The 16,547-nt window shown below is 43.5% G+C and overlaps 3 protein-coding genes across 8 annotated transcripts; 1 reads left to right on the top strand and 2 right to left on the bottom strand.

Annotated features, from left to right (window-relative positions):
• Positions 1-1,083: 1,083 nt before the first annotated feature.
• LOC112465615 (sodium-dependent nutrient amino acid transporter 1-like) lies at positions 1,084-5,867 on the bottom strand. Its single transcript, XM_025033244.1, has 10 exons — positions 5,421-5,867; positions 4,955-5,059; positions 4,363-4,618; positions 3,983-4,205; positions 3,238-3,612; positions 2,490-2,856; positions 2,315-2,414; positions 2,050-2,226; positions 1,719-1,813; positions 1,084-1,630 (listed from the first exon to the last, which is right to left on the bottom strand). The coding sequence occupies exons 1-10, from the start codon at positions 5,430-5,432 to the stop codon at positions 1,523-1,525; spliced, it is 1,818 nt and encodes a 605-aa protein (XP_024889012.1). The 5' UTR covers positions 5,433-5,867; the 3' UTR covers positions 1,084-1,522.
• Positions 5,868-7,219: 1,352 nt separating this feature from the next.
• LOC112465962 (kinesin-like protein KIF23) lies at positions 7,220-9,993 on the top strand. Of its 2 annotated transcripts, none has more exons than XM_025033792.1 (8): positions 7,220-7,473; positions 7,561-7,691; positions 7,778-7,860; positions 7,960-8,064; positions 8,135-8,281; positions 8,388-9,029; positions 9,144-9,377; positions 9,454-9,993. In XM_025033792.1, exons 1-8 carry the CDS (start codon positions 7,466-7,468, stop codon positions 9,562-9,564), a joined length of 1,461 nt encoding a protein of 486 aa, XP_024889560.1. In that variant the 5' UTR covers positions 7,220-7,465; the 3' UTR covers positions 9,565-9,993. The 2 variants fall into 2 exon arrangements, with proteins under 2 accessions (XP_024889560.1, XP_024889568.1); XM_025033800.1 differs by having other exon boundaries at positions 7,221-7,457.
• Positions 9,994-10,902: 909 nt separating this feature from the next.
• On the bottom strand, positions 10,903-16,281 carry LOC112465906 (phosphatidylinositol 5-phosphate 4-kinase type-2 alpha). Of its 5 annotated transcripts, XM_025033702.1 has the most exons (10): positions 16,194-16,281; positions 15,517-16,120; positions 14,934-15,031; positions 14,462-14,572; positions 14,053-14,250; positions 13,228-13,393; positions 12,867-13,166; positions 12,527-12,702; positions 12,289-12,443; positions 10,903-12,192 (listed from the first exon to the last, which is right to left on the bottom strand). In XM_025033702.1, exons 2-10 carry the CDS (start codon positions 15,652-15,654, stop codon positions 12,005-12,007), a joined length of 1,530 nt encoding a protein of 509 aa, XP_024889470.1. In that variant the 5' UTR covers positions 15,655-16,120; positions 16,194-16,281; the 3' UTR covers positions 10,903-12,004. The 5 variants fall into 5 exon arrangements, with proteins under 5 accessions (XP_024889470.1, XP_024889479.1, XP_024889485.1 ...); XM_025033711.1 differs by lacking the exon at positions 16,194-16,281 and having other exon boundaries at positions 13,228-13,366; positions 15,517-16,186; XM_025033717.1 differs by lacking the exons at positions 15,517-16,120; positions 16,194-16,281 and adding an exon at positions 15,152-15,340.
• Between the last annotated feature and the right edge of the window lie 266 nt (positions 16,282-16,547).

Here is a 16,547-nt window from a genome sequence, read left to right as displayed (position 1 = left end):
GGTTCCGAAGGGATACCTCGAACGTTAACGCTACCGACGTAAACTGGTCGTCGGATCGGGCGTCGAGGTGTGCTCTTTCTCCCGCACGACTGTCTCGGAAACTCATTTGATAAAACGATAACCATTACTATATATCCCCGCGGCGGTAGGTGACAGAATACTGCGCCTCGCGAGCGGAATACGCCGAGCCGATCGTCTAGGTGTACGGTCAGGTGGTAGCTAGGTAGGAGCGACAGTGAATCATGTGTCATCACGCGAAGGGATAATTACACGAACTCTGAATCGTGAACGGTTCTTGGAGCGGTCAGAAGTAAGATAAGCGGACTAATGGGCTTGCGCTTCAGTAAGATGAGGAAACAGGATAAACGAGACGAAGGAGGCAAGAGAATTCCCTCCACGGACGATAAAAATGGGATAAGGCTTGCCCGGTAGGGAAGAGAAAGTGGCAAGGAAGGGAGACGGAAATTTCCACCCCACAAATGACTAGAAACGTGGCAGGCAGGTACAATCCGGTGCAATCAGATAGGAAGGGATAAAACTTCTGGAAGAAAAATGAAGCGACGGAAAGTAGGGGACATAAGAATTCCCGGTTGGTTGGTCGACGCAGAAGAAGCTGTACGTGAAACAATTTAGGAAGGGATAAAATTTTAAGATTCCGAGATTGCGCTACGGCGAAGGCATTTTTTTTTGTATTTTATATATTCGCAATAATCCCGTACGTCACAGTTGCGTGATGTCACCGTACGTTACGCTCCGCGTGCGCAATGATGCAGGACTTTTCCAAGCGAAAGGAGAACCGGTAGGTTCTCTCAGCGTCGAGAGAAGGGGACGAAGATAGACGCAGCACTTATCTCGCTCATATTCTTGCATAATGAAACATCTGAAATTGTCTATGCAAATTGTCTGTGCAAATCATCTGCGCAAAGTTAAAATGCAAATTTATAGGCACTTTTCGCCTTTTCTTGTCAGTTTAAACCGCGGTACAAATATAATTTGTCAATTATCGATAATTATTTATATTAAGAAACAATGCTGTCGCAATTATACTCCGCATTCCTCTCGCAGAAGACCAAGCTTGTAAAATATATTCCACAATATACTTTAATCTTTCTTCTTAAAATGTTTCTTTTAAAGAACAATGTTGCTCAGTGCTTTAACGTTACACTGGTAATTACGGTACGCTATACTCGCCAGGTCACGGCGACATCGTTAGATTCACACGTTTCCATTTTCTACAGAGCTTAGAAACGTTGTACAGTTACGTAGCAAAGACGAGTGAGTTGCGTTTTGCACGAAACACAGAGGACGAAAACTTATTATCATCATTACGTAGTTCCGTGACATCGTAATGACATATATGCCACTAAATAATTGTAACACTAAGTTTTGTTGATTGCAAAACAGTAAATGTGAGCATGCGGTTCTACTACGAAGTCTACTTTGTTGTAGACCTCATCGTTGAATCATCGAAAAAACCCGGAACAGACCTTGAAGTGAACTGCCACAATTTACATTCCCGATATTATTTCTTTTCTGTGTTACACTGATCTCGGAAGGCCAGCCATCTTCTACGATCTTCTGCGTTGTTCGGACCCCATGATTTCGACGGCCGGAAGGCTTCTCTGATCATCTAAAAGAGATAAACGCTATTGTAGTAGATGGATAGTATTAGAGTGGAATAAATATATAATTTTACGAGAGTATTAACTCTCGCTTACTTTTTGGAAAGGAAGATGTTTCTTCTTGAATATCGCAATGGCAATCCATAAAGGTATTTGCAGAACAGCGACAGAGAAGAGGATCCAACCTACAACTGTTGGAAAAAAAATATAAATATGTAATTGGTAAAATTGTTATTATTATGATGGTATGTATTATTCTTTAAAATCAATTTTTCTCGAGTAATTAAAGAGATAAATGTATCTAATATACAAATTATGTTATAATAAAGAAATATGAATTTTACAAAGTAATAGTTGAATTTTTATAAAAAGAAAAGATCGAAACATTTTTTAAACACAGAGATTTTATCCAATTTAAATAACTTACCGTAAACCGAATAAGGATAGAAATTCTTGTTGTATTTCAACAGTTCAAGATTGGCGAATGTATAAATGAAGATTACAAGGATAATTCCAGGAGTAAGAACGCCCCAGCAGACTCGCCAAAACACCGACAGTCGTTTCTTCAGCATAAATTCGACGTCGTTCAGGAAGTTACCCAGTCCTAAAATTACTTGATTCAATCTCGTCCGGTACGATCGGATAATTGACAGCGTATATTTGAAGGTAATACGGACGGAAGAAAAACTTACCGTACGACCAAGCGACGGCGATCATTTCGAAAGCAGCCGGTAGAAAAGCGATAAATGAGGTCACGTAATAATCGACGAAGGTTATCATGAACTGACCGCCCTGCGAACAACCATACAATTAAGATAACGGCGCCGGTTTACGAAAAGGATCGTAAATCGCATGTAATTAGCATACCGGCGTGACATATATGAGACCGATCAAGAACTCGCAGAAGCAAGTACCGACTGCTACGTGCCAGTACTTGACCTTCGGGAACTGATCGTGCACGATGGAAATTATGGCGGAGGTGAGGCCGACTTCGCTACCGATACCCAGGACGAATAACATCGCGAAGAACACGACGCCGAAAAACTGCGGTGCGATCGCAAACTTGGCGATCGTCTCTGGGTAGGAAATGAACGCTAATCCGGTGCCACCTCGAACCACTGCGCCGACATCCTCGATCCCTAATTCGCGGCTGAGATTGCCCAGAATGGCGAAGATCGTGCAACCGGCCAGCAGACTGGTAAAGGTGTCCAGAGTAGTCACGATCATTGCGTCTCTGATGAACGTGAAATCCATTTAAAATTATCAGACAACAGTCAGACACGCGCCTCGTGCTTAATTAATATATCGCTTATAAATATTTACTCAGCTATATTTTTTTTTGTATCAGTGGAAAACGCGATGATAACGATTAGCAAAGAATCTTTTCAGTTAAAAGGAAATATCAATAGAGCGTCATCGCAAAATACTGAAGTAGATCCAGAATAAAGAATGACTGTAAATTTATGGGTAGGCTAAATACTCATGAATAACAGTACGGATATAGCCAAATGATTCATATCAAATTCCACTCAATAAAACAAATAAGGGTGCAAATTCTATAAAGACAACAAATACTTATAAGATAGTAATGGCAAACAACATGTTTTTAACTAACCGATACACGTCATGGTGGAACTTGTTGTGCGAGGCGAACATGACGACGGCGCCGAAACAAACGGTCAACGAGAAGAAGCATTGGGCGACTGCGTAGTACCAGATCATCGGCGTCATCAACTTCTCCCACGTTGGGGTGATGAAGTACAGGATACCTGTGACGGATCCATCCAGCGTGACCGCCCTTACAAGCAGCACGAAGAGGACCACGTAGGGAAATATCGCCAGAAAGTACGCTGCCTTGCCGGAACTCCGCACACCGCGTATCACCACGAGGAAAACTGTCAGCCAGCTGATGAAGAGCGTGATCGACAGACGCCAGTCCGGTACACCGATGCCGTCGTCGATGTTGTCCTTCTCTCGCAGTACCTCTTTGCTAAATAAACGCAACCACTTCGTTATCTATTATCTTCGTTTCTTATCAGGCAAATGTATTTGAGATGTCCTGAAACCATCGAATGTCCTTTTAATAAAAAATTCTTTGATTAATTCGGAGTGGACTTTTCCTTAGAAAATATCAAGGGAGTCATCATTCATTGCAACTTTTTAATTATTTGCATTATATATCTTTGTGACTAATTTAAGTTTTGATTTAAAATTTGATTAAGGTAAACTATCTTCAAAGTGAGTATAGTTTTGTTATTTAATTAGTTCTCTAAAGTTTTATTCGTGGAAAGTCATGTGATGAATTTCGGGACACCTTACATAAATGGAGCTAATTTGACTATTGTTTCTGAGTAATTTACTAGAAATACAGCTCAGCAGAGCTGGAGTAGCTAATGTTCTCGATTCTAACGCTGTGGTTGCCGGGTAAAGAGTCCACACAGAACTCGCCCCATTCCTCCCAGCATCTTCCCCATGGTAATTCCGTCTGGAAGCTGGCGACGAGGTAGAACAAGGTCAACGCCATCAGCGAGCAGTAATAGGATGCCAGTGCCAGCAGCGTTATACATTGTGCGATACCAACGCCTACGAGTTTAATTTTATTCTTGTACTGTAATGTTACATTCTTAAAAATTTTGGATATATTTGCGAATAATGTAACAAAATAAATTCTCAAATTTTCAAATTGAGAACTAAGAGGGACACGCGCCGGGATGAGCATGGATAGCGAGTACGCGCGCACCTCTGAATGCCGGTGCAAGGTCCCAGATCTTCACGGCTGACCGGCTAGAGAATTGCCCTAGGATCATCTCCAGCAGATAGAACGGCTTCCCCACGACGATCAGGACGATGATGTACGGTATCAGGAAGGCACCGCCGCCGTTCTCATACGCCGTGAACGGGAATCGCCATATATTACCGAGACCGACCGACATGGCGATGCAGGATAGTAGAAATTCTCTGTCGTTTCCCCATTGCTGGCGCTCCACTGGCTTCCGCTGCACGAAAAGCACGGGTGCAGTGAGCAGGAAAAAAAGTGTTTGCACAGCCGATCCTCTATTGGGACAATTTCAAAAAGAATCAATCATTCAATGCAAATAAAAACAATTGTCCTGAGATACGAATATTTTCTTTATCTTTCCGCAAAATTATCCTACAGCAGATGGGCTGTGCAAATCTCACTTTTTGTCGAATCGTCGTGCATATCGCTTATCAGAAACAAAGATTTAATTGGGAACAATGCTCTCGTATTGTTTGAGATTATCTGGAAATTAAAACTTTTTCTCGTTTGCTTCTTAGTTGAATTGCTGATTTTTCGCATGAAGGATAATTACCGCGCTAGTTTCATGAGTGGGCCCATTAACTTCGATGCCGTTCGGATTTATCGGCTCGTCTATGATAAAAGCGCGATTTGTCACGCCGCTCGAGACCGCGTACGCCTGAAACAATCGTTGCAGTAGCTGTAGTCCCCGTTCTCTTTTCTAGCGAAGAATATAAAAGCTGGCGAAAGCTCTTATTCATCCGCGGACGATTCACGAGAATATCACTCTGTGGAAACGCTATTAATGCTTCAAATTAAAAGTTAATTAAGAGTTGACTAACGCGCTATATCATTAGCATATTATTCAGCACTTATTTCAAGAATTCTCACAGTCGATGATTGTTACGAGGAAAATTAACATTAACTTAATTTTCAATATTAGGAAGAAACTTTATAAAATAATTAGATTCGTGCCGCTTTCATTATTCTTTTCCTTGTCCTTACATACGTTTATTCTCCTCTAATCTCTTCCCGCATACCTTTCGCCCCATTTAATCCCGCGATGATCCGTTTTCCACAGTCACTCAAAATTTCCATCAACTCGTTACGTACCTACGTACGATCTACATGCCGTTTTCTTCTCCTTACGCGGTACACGTCTTGTCACGAGGTAGTGCGACTAAACGTAGGTCCGCTCTGTAAGAACCAAGCGTTATCAGTTCGATCAATCACTCGCGGACTGTGCGCGGATGAAACGCCCGGTGCAGGCTTCGAGGATGAAAAACGCACTCCGCCGGAGCGTGAGCAGACAGGAAAAGAACTGACGTGTAAATTTTATGTCATGGAAATTCAGAGCGGTCGCTGTGAGATAATGACAGGCGCGACAAGGAGTTATTAAGTGAACGGTGACGGGAATGCGAGGGGTATCTCAAAAGCGTAATCGTTTTCAAAACGCGCGCATTCCCTCCTCAATTCCGCAATTTATTTAAGGAGAAAACAAATAGAAGAAGAATCTGCCTTGTTGTAAAGTAAGATTTCGCCGTGCTGCCTTAATTTGCGCCGATGATAATGATTCATTGCCTGGGAATTCGCACGTCGGGCCGAATCAGGATCTACGATAGTCCAACTGCAAAAATAACGAATGGCGAGATTAATTGAACTATAATTATCATAATTGCCAGGGGATCGAACAACGAGATTGTAAGTGCGCGCATTTAATACGCGACGCTGAGATTATTTCTCGATTGTAAAATCGGTGCTCTGGCAGCCGGGGAGTCCCCGCAGAGTGGAATTCTATTTATATTTTATATATGCCGATATAAAAAATATTTCGGAAATCAAGATACGCACGTTAAAATGCTAACACACTGAAATTATAAATGGAGTTCTATCTTAAAATCGGACGCGGTTCCGACGATCTGTAAGTTGCGTTAAAATTCGAGATAGAAATCCATTTATTATGACTTTTGCCATGTAGATTAAAGAATCAGGGATAGAGAATCGAAATACCTATACATATATTAATCCTCCGAGACCACAGCTCTTTTTTTAATACGCCCCGGCCACACATTTCCTCTATTTTCTACAATCAGCATGTAGCGCACGTACTAACGAGCAGAGTCTAATTAAGAGAAGAGAGAACCCCGGCTCCGTCATAAACGACACTGTACGCCGCGGAATAAAGGGGATTATGTAAAATAGCGATTGCAATATAAATAAGATAACAGAGAGACAATTGAGGCGCAGATGCCGGCGAGGGTCTCAAACAAAACAAAAAAATATGTTTTATGACGCGATCGCGGAAGACGATTATTACAGGGATTATGCAATCCGGTGCGGTGCGGAGAGAGGGGAAAAAAAAAGAATCTAGCGCGATAGCGCGATATAGACAAACGCGCGGTGCTTACCGGATTGTACCGAGACGACTCGATTCGATCGGAATTTAATAAATGACTAATGACCCTGAGTCGATCTAGATATAATGAGTTTAAAATAGACACACCTATACCTGCGTGAGATTATACAGAATGATGGAATTCCCCGCATAATTCTCTCATTTTTTTAAACCTATAGGCTTGCAAAATAATGGTCGTTCAAACATCTCGACGCGCCTGACGGAACCGCGAGCGTCATGTATCGCTATCTTGGATTTCGAGCGAGGCGGGCGACCGGGTCGGTCGGTAACGCGCGGCGCGACCTTACCGACGGTCGGTAATGTAGGGCGCGCGGGAGGGCTCTGGTTGCGCTCGAACGGCGCGACGTGCGCTAGATTTTAAATGCTTCGCCGCGCGACAGTGCCTGACACGTGCGCGACAGTGCCTGACACGTCGTTGTAACGTGACACGTGTGTTTTCTCTTATTGTTGTTTGTTGTGCGTGAAGTGTTGTGAACCGATGAGCTGAGAGTTGTCGCGATTGTTGGGATGAATTTCACTCCGACTGTGTCGACTCTCGCGTCGACACAATTATAATTTTAAAATTAAACCTGTTTATAGCTTTATGGGCGAAGTACTGCCCGGTGCCAGCAGCTTGAAAGAAGAAGAAAAAGAAGAAGTAGACTCTCGTGTCTCTCATCATGTAATATTATGTCCGCGTTAGTTGACCCGGGAACGGATATCGCATGAACTTCTTTATTTACGCGACCACGCGTCCACCTATATCGCGATTTTCTCGTTTGCAGCCTGTGCGATCCCTTTCCCAAGGCGAGCGTGGCGGATCCGCAGGACGAGCGGGCGAACGCGAGGCTGATGCGATTTCTGGAGACGCGTATTCGAAAGAGAGACCTGCTGCAGGAGGACCTGCACGAGAAACGTAAGAATTATCCTCCGTGTATCTTTCAGCGTTTTGACTTTGGTTCACCGTTGTGTGATTGCTCAAGGTTGACGTTTTCTTTTCAGAGAATCATTTTAGAAATATATTAGTGGAACTGGAACATGAAAACGCGTTTTTAAGACGTGAAAACAGCCAACAGAAGGAGATGGTAAGTTACACGTGCAATAACAGATACCATTACGTCTCATAATGCATATCTTTCTTAATTTCTTAATGTCTTTCTCTTAATATGCGACAAATCTTTCAGATATCTACGTTGGAGGGTCGTGTATATAAGTTACAGAACAATATCGATGGCTTGCTTTACAAACTGAACGATGCTTGCGACGCTTTAAGAAATATACAGCAAGAAGTAAGCATATTTTTCCCGATGATATTTTGCACACTGTTATTTTTTCTTATACAATACAATTTCTGTATAGTTGAGGAATAAGGACAGGCAACTCAAGGAACACATTCTAGAGAAACAAAAAATAATCCAGAGATGCAACATTAAAATACAAGCGGAGAGAGATAGAATGACCAAGGAAATGGAGATGAAATTGAAGGAACAACGTGAGCGGTTGACGGTATAGTTCAGATTTTATTTTACAAACCAATCTTTTTTCGATATATCTCGGGATTATCTTTCCTGAGATAATCTTCGTTGACTCGTGCATTGAAATCTGCTTTTAGAGCTACATTAAGAAGAAGGATGACAAAATGAGATTGGTCAGGCAAATATTGACTTCGGCTCGTAAAGATACGTCCGATAATGTCGCCCCGACATCACCGATAGCCTCGAGTTCGAGAGTAGAGACGACGGAAAAAACAAATGTGATGATATTCCAGGAAGAACCTTCTACGGTGACGTCAATCAATCTTCAAGCTTCCAGAAGCCCTCGTGGACAACTCCGCCAGACGTCTTGTCATGCAAGAATCGTTTCCAATGGTACCAATGGAAAAGCCACAGAAGGACCAAGCTCGTCGTTGGCCAAAGAAAAACCTTCTACAGTGACGTTCATCAATTCTCAGATCCCCGGCTCTCATGGCCAAATCTGCCAGACATCAAAAGACGCGGTAGTGTCTCGTGGCAAGCTCTCGTGCAGCGATCGCTTAAAACGACGGTTATCCTTATGCGCGAGAACCAATTCTGACGATGTCCAAAGAAAGGCCACGAAGCAACCAATCCTGATGACGGAATCTTCCATGCCTTCGGACTCGAAAACCGAGATTTCGGAGGAACCAAATCCAACGACGCCCCTTGATTCGCCATCGTCATTCACGATTGCGTCGACCGATACCACGATTGAAACCAAAACAAAAATGAATACAAAGGTAACGAGGAGAATTGCGTAATTTTGAGTAGATCAATTTGTATTCTTCGACAATGCTACGCTTCTTCGGTCAACGCATATATGTAAACTGATCTTTGCGTGTATGTTAATTCAGATTCCAGTAGTAAACCCCAGATACCAGCGAGTGCAAAGTCTAGGTAAATGGATAGATCATCGTCCTACCGGGATAGTTCCGACCGGTACGATTTTACAACCGCGAACGCAGTCTCATAACCGAACCATCCGAAAGTTGATGAATCCGAAAGATTTTATGGCCAGATCTTCCAGGTACTGCCTCCTCTCGCAGGAACAAGACGCGGACGGCGAACTTGAGACCAAATTGTACAAGGTAAGGCTTCGTTTAGAGTTTAGAGTTACTTCGGAGAATTGTATTTCGTGTTATTGTATCTCCTTGCACGTTGCAGGCCAATGTATTGCCGACTTGTGGAGGAGGGGCGCAGATAGTATTTAACGATATAGAATGCTTGAAGCAGATATCTCCACCCAGCGCAAAAAAAAACGTAATGGACAGATAACTGGAAAATAATCCGGTAAACACATAAGTCTCGTTTAGATTGACAGAAATCTTTGTAAGCTCCGAGATATAGTTTACGAGACAGTTGCAGAGTTGATATTGTTTTCTTATTTATTTCTTGTTATCTATTTAACAGATATATTTGAGAGTGCCATTTTAGTTACTCGTTTTCCATATAGATACCTTGGAATTCGCGCGGTTGACATCGTTTTGTAGAAGGCTAAATGTCCTAAATGTCAGAAATAATAACAATTTATTTTTCTCTCGCTTTCAAGTGTCGTAAAGCGATATCTGACGCTTCAATTCCAAAGTATCCATATATCGTAATTTATAAGCTGGAAGACGGATTCTGTAAACGTCGAGATGATGAACTAGAAAGAAAGACTGTAATGTTATCTTACACATGTAATAAAGCTGCACAAAAAACGTTCGTATCGATGAATCTCAATTTATTTGAATGTGAACAAAAAGATTTGTCGTTGCCACACACGAGGACGCATGCTAACGGATGGATGTAATTCATTTATTAGAGAACGCTGCCGCGTCTGCAAGATTCCGCTGGTCGAAGGAGGTTTTTAACCGTATTCCTGTACGATTGACAATCGCACGGAAACCGGTCGTACTTTCGAGATCTAAAGTATCCTGCAACAAATATGCAGCGACGGACACCCTCCCCTCCTCGTCTGGTCTATCGCACCCGTTAATCCCGGCAGTCCCGGCACGCGCGATTAAACGGTAAAATATATAAAATTAAGAAGTATCAAGACTAGATGAATATATTAATCGTTAGATTAATTAGTTATATTATGATCGGTTCTCTAACAAATTATACATATATATATATATATATATATCTATATACATATATCTATATATATGTATATAAAAGTGTATTAGATATTATTTAAAGATATTGTCTTACGCAACGCGGTGCATATTCTCCTTTCTCGTAATACGATACAAGTTGCTCAACAATTACGCGTTCGGCTCTCGTTCAAATATTTTTCTCATTGAATAAACGAATTTACGAACGCGATACGGAATAAAGTTGGAGATCCACGTCGTAACTTTTGACAAACGATACTATTGTGCAGAGGTCTGCGGGTGCCTATCTTCGGAAGAACGATGCGTCGTTCTTCTGAGTATTCTCTTGCGAAATGAAAGCCGTGATAGCAAGTTGCCGACTCGAGTGTCGTGACGAGTCATCAAAGAGAGATATGTGTCGTGTAGATAATATCGTTCATACAAATCGTGTCGTTTCTCCACGGATGTATTCTGCGAAGTGACCGAAGTATCGTCGATCGGCGATAAATCGTACTTAATCGAACCGAACTAAGCATAACATTTACAAAGTGTATTTTATTTCGCAATGGTTTGTATATGCATATGTACATGTATGTGTGCGTGTATGTGTACATTGTCCTCGACACTGCGAAGTATACACCGCTATCGATAACCTCAGCGAAAGAACGGACATTCGTAGTTTCGTCGAGCTACTAAAATTACATCTTATATGATAAAACGATTAGGCGCGTACCCAGACAGTTCTAAACTTGGCAAGCGCCACCAATGCTTGGTTGAGATTTACTGCAACGGTAACACATCAAGTTACATATCTTTCTGTAGAGTGTAGAATATAACATGATTCACGCCCGTTAATCAGTCCGCAAAAAGAAAAAAAACTTGCTAATATATTTTCAGATATTACGGCTACCGATATCAGTAGATAAGAATTTGTACGACTTCGTAAGCTTTTTATCTCAATCCGTAAATAATACTGCCTGCTCAATTGGTGTACACTCCAATGGCGTTATTTTTCTGCCGCGAATGATTCATCTAACGATGTAAGATCGTTGGGTATTATCGCTTACATTTTTTTCGAGACGTGTGCGATGAGAAGAAAGAACGGGCGACAGAGAAAAGAGGCGTCGTTTTTTCTATTTAAATGAAAAATTCTCGCGCGTTTGCACGTGTAACGCTATGTGCGACTGAACTTTCTATCACGGAGGAGAAATTTCAAGTGACAGATTCGAGAAACCGATCACACTTCTTCACGACTGACGTGAGGACTGACTAAACGAAGCAACGTAAACACGATATAAGTAATAATCGAGGATAAAAATCTCTTGCCAGCCGTAAAATATAATAAAACAATACCGACGTATAGAAATATCGGCGAAAGACGCGTTCGCTTAAAAAGCTCGCGAAACAAGCGATTCGTTTCGATCGCGTGCGAACCGCAAGTGAAAGCGCTATTAAGAAGATAACCAGTGCCGAAAAGCAAACCGAGCGCAGACTGCAACGATTCAATCTCCGGGACTCTCTCCCTCTCTCTCTCTCGTGCGGATTGCGATCAATTCGATTTCACTCCGACAGTACACAGTAAGCGGTAATATCGTCGTAAATTCATCATTTTATGCACAACGATTAATTAATACTCTTTACTCTATTGCTTTACTCATGAACTCTATGAATCGTTTGCCGTATTGTTCGGGATCACAGGTGGATATTCCGTCGACGTTAGCACCGTATTTGACGGTCTTAGCCGCTTTCGCCGCTTGCTTACGTACGCCATAATGCGTCAGCACGTCTATTATGGCCAAAAAATAGATCTCCTTCGTGAGAGCACCTAGGAAAATAAAATATACGTGATGAGCGTTTTTTTTTTTTTACATTCGCATTTCTCGTATAAGTGCACGATTATCAGTTTACTTGGGGAAAATACCTTCTTTACTAGGAATAGCGTAAATATCTAGCTCGGGTATTATCGCATCTTCGTACTGTAGACTGGTTTCGCGCATTAACGCGGCATGCGGCGACTCGGGGGGCGTTGCCATGTTGGTAACCGCGTGGCCGACGCCGCTCCAACTCCACAAGCGGCTGCAAACAAACGAGTTACCGATAAATCAAAGTGAAAACCCAGCTTTCGTTCCAACAAGAAAAGGAGAAATTCTGCTGCTTACTCTGCCATTGGACCTCGAGATTCCAATCCGCTACCGGACTCGCTATCATCCTCCTCATCGTGATTGTCCTCGTCGTCCTCCCTTTCCGCACGCTCTCTGCTCTCTTGCTCGGCACGCGCGCAATCGTGCACGCCGAGGAGCAAGGAATAATCCATCAAGTGTAATCTCGTCAAGAACTATGGAGACAAACACACATTATCTCGAGTACTTGAAAATCCTTCACAAATTCGAAATCAATTTTTATCTCGATAAATAATTCAAGGTAATTCTTGATACAACTCTCACATCAGTACAAAACTTGGCGCGATCAAAAAGTTTATACGTTTATAGAAATACTTACATCTACGTCGGCGGTTAATGTTTCTATTAGCTTAGTTTTGGCCTCTTCCCCGATGTATATCTTCATGCCTTCCTTAACAAAATCGTTATCCTTGTAGGTAGGGAGATCCTTCTCCTTTTCCTTATCCGACGCTTCCCGGTCCACCGTCGAGCCTTTCAGGTCGAACTTCTTGTGCGTTGTCAAGTGATTCGAGAATACATTCCTTATGGCAACCACGTAGTGCTCGACCCCGTCAACGGTTAGCCGATACATTCCCAGATATTGCGGTAACAGGGTCTTTCCATGTCGCTCGACGATATACTGCAACGCAATGTCCGTGTAATCTCGAATATTCATCGCATTCACTTTCGATTGTACTTACGGGATGATAATGCTTCAAGAACGAATGCATCCTCTCCACCTCCTCGCTCGTGAGGGTTTTAATTATGAACAGCTTGTCGTAAGATTGATAAAACTTTGCGCCACTCTTCCCAGATGAATCGTCGAGCACTGGTTGCGACCTGAAAGAAGAAATGCGCAAACCGCATCTTGGGTATGCGTGTGGATGTGCATTTTTAAAGGGAGATCAAACAATGGTTCAATTCGAATGACCGCTAACACGGGGCAATATGGGATCATGATCTTGGCAAGTCTGAATCATTGTTAAGAGCGACATATTAGATAATCGGTGGGTATTTTGATGTAGCCGAGAATACCTGGCGTGCGAAGCGACTTGATCGATATTAGAGTCCACCATAAATAAATAATTACGTTAATGCAGGGATATTAATTGAAAATTACAAATAATCAATATTAGAATATTATTCTTTCCTCACGTTACCTTTAATGTTCCCTTTACTCTTATTATGATCAATAGGATGATTATCGTTATCGTTACTGCCGTCATCGCCGTCGATATAAAGCATTTGACTTGTTAATTATCTTGGTTATCTCAGTGAGCGATATTTTAATGATAATGATTCGATTGAAATATTCTCTCTCACCATGCTTTAAATCGAACAAGCTTTCAGTGGTAGCTTACACTCGCAAAGTGTTTTAAACTTTGCCGCTTTTGAATAAAGCAATAATTAAGATATTAATGAAATGTTATGCTTAGTCACGCCAATTTTTGCTCCTCGGGTAGGTCTTTAAACTTTGTTAGAAAACGACGAAAACGCACAGCATGGCAAAATCAAGTTTTGCTAACCTCAGGCGTTTCGGTTTAAGACTGCAGGTACGCAGCGGTTTGTTTAGAACAGAATTGTGCGAGGAGGCAGAAGAAGGAGAGGAAAAGGTAATCGACGGAACGGTAGCGGCGCGTTGAACCATTTGACGAGTTCTTCTGCCTATTCCTTCGACCAAATCCGTACGCTGCTTTGCTCGCGAAGGATTAAACACCCGACATCTACCACATCAAAATTCCTTACATTACAAAGCCATCGCACAGTAGCCGTTCCCTAATTTACTCGCGACGAACGATGTCGTCGCACACAACCGCGAAAGCAAGTTTATCCTCAACTTTATGCAAAGTGACAGTGCATTTGCTGCGTACTATACATAGTGTTATACCAGATACATCAAGATTACAGCGAGGATAATCAACGCGCAGGTATTACCTTGTCATCGACTCCTTGTAATCCAAATCATCAATTCCAAACCTTTCTCGCAAATTCCTAAAGACTAACGGACAATATTCTTTGATTTTGAAGTGGGAGGGCATGTTCTCTCTGGAAAAAAAAAGAAGAACAGATTGCGCGTAAGGAAATATCTCTGCGATATTAAAGGTAAAATCTTAGATTTACTCATTAGCACATAAACAAATCTAAAATGAAGTGCAGTTGCCAATTGGCTCAGTACCGAGCGTTATATATAAAACAGGCAGTATATTGTCTAAATATTTCTAAGATTATCTCATTACACCTGCACAGTTGCTCAAGTCTATTTAGAAACAGTATGGACGTATGCACGTTCACAATTAGCAAAATATGATCTGAGATACGTGTGATCAAGAGATACATATCTGATCGGAGTCAATACGTGATCGTATGACTCACATACACACACAAAAAATGATGAAGGCAAACTTACTTGTTGAAGAGATGATTATCCACTTTCAACTTGCTGTAAGCTCTAAAATCGTCTGGCAAGAGCATTACTGGAATGTTAACGTGACTAAGTTCGTTTATCTGCAAAGCAGCAAACACAACAATCATAGATTTATCTCACTCAGAGAGATCAGGCTTAATTAAAGTTCAAGTTAATTAAAGTCAAGTTCGTCCGATTTATTCTCACGCGAGCATTCTCACCGGAAAAAATACCGATTCAACACATTCGAAGGAACGTCATGTCGCAGGGAGGACGCATCGCATCGTGCACCTTGCAAAAGTGTCCACGCACACGCGATGGAATTAAAGAGCAATTGACATAATTACGCGGTGCTATCAGGCGAGTCGACGACGCGGAGTGTTTCCGACGTGTATTACGTGTATTACGTCGTTCCGTTTTGACGGATAATGACGCAACTCAGTCCGCGACGGACGGGAGGACGCGCAAAATGAAAATAGAAACGTGGCGATGACGACGATGACCGCGCTCGCCGTCGCCGAGAAACGTCAAAACGAACGCGCGGGGGGCGAGCGGAGCAGAGGGAAGACGGAGAGAGATCGCTTACCGTGTGATTGACACCCCACATAAACACGCTGAGAAGTGGCTCGTTCGCGCGGAACAGCTTAACCTTCTGATGCTTCACCCGGAAGTGCTTCTTCTTCAGCTTGCTCAGCCCGCTGGACATGAGCGGTACGCCCGACATGCTTGCGACTGTCAGACCCGCGCGCGACCGTAGACGACGACGTTCAACGTGTCAGGGCGAGGGAGAGACTCTCTGAACTCCGAAGGAAGAGGGTTTTCTCGCGCGCTTCTCACCCTCGTCCTGGACGACCGCGGTCCACCCTCCTCGACTCGTTTCGGGGAGGAGCGGGGAGGGATGGGACGAAACGCGAGAGAGACTTTCTCCTGCCTCTCCGTCGCCTCCGTTTACATGGTAATTCACCCTCGTCGCGGCGAACGGGACGGGCGCGCGCGAAACACACAGATCCTCACCGAGGCACCAGGGGGACGGGACGGGACGGGGCGGGGCGGAGTGGAAAGAGAGAGAGAGATCGTCGGCGCCTTCCTCACGAGCTGACGGCGGCACGCTGGCACACGCCCATGGACCCACGAACACCCGCGGATTCTCGGCGGACAACACCTCGTCGACCCTGCACGACGACGAATCACTGAAATCACGACGGACGGATGAGCGAGCGAACGTCGCACGCACGCACCCACCACCTCTTTCTCGCGCGTTACCTCGCCGCGCTGCCGCGCACTTTGGTTCCCCTCCTTCACCCTCCTGCCCCCTCGGCCTCGTCGCACCTCGGTCCTCACCTCCTCGGCCCCTCAGCCGCCCACGGGTGCCCCTCAGTCCCTCAGTGGCGTAGTCGCGGATGGTTGGCGGGGAACCAGGGGAACCGGTGCCGATCGTCGAGCTCCTTTTAAAAATGGCGAACGCCGGAGGGAAAGAGAGAGAGGGAAGACAGCAGTCGATGCGCTTTTCGACGCGATCTCCCGCCTCGCCATCCCGCCAAATCGACTAATCTTCCCCGCGCGAGCTGTCGAACGCCGATTTTTGGTTAGCTCGGGACGTCGGGAAGCGCTCTAGGC

This window comes from Temnothorax curvispinosus, unplaced genomic scaffold, assembly GCF_003070985.1.
Source record: "Temnothorax curvispinosus isolate PA1 unplaced genomic scaffold, ASM307098v1 QBEX01001516.1, whole genome shotgun sequence".
In the NCBI taxonomy this organism is placed as follows: domain Eukaryota; kingdom Metazoa; phylum Arthropoda; class Insecta; order Hymenoptera; family Formicidae; genus Temnothorax; species Temnothorax curvispinosus.
The sequence above is the reverse complement of the archived record's forward strand: the minus strand, read 5'-3'. Positions and strand labels throughout refer to the sequence as shown.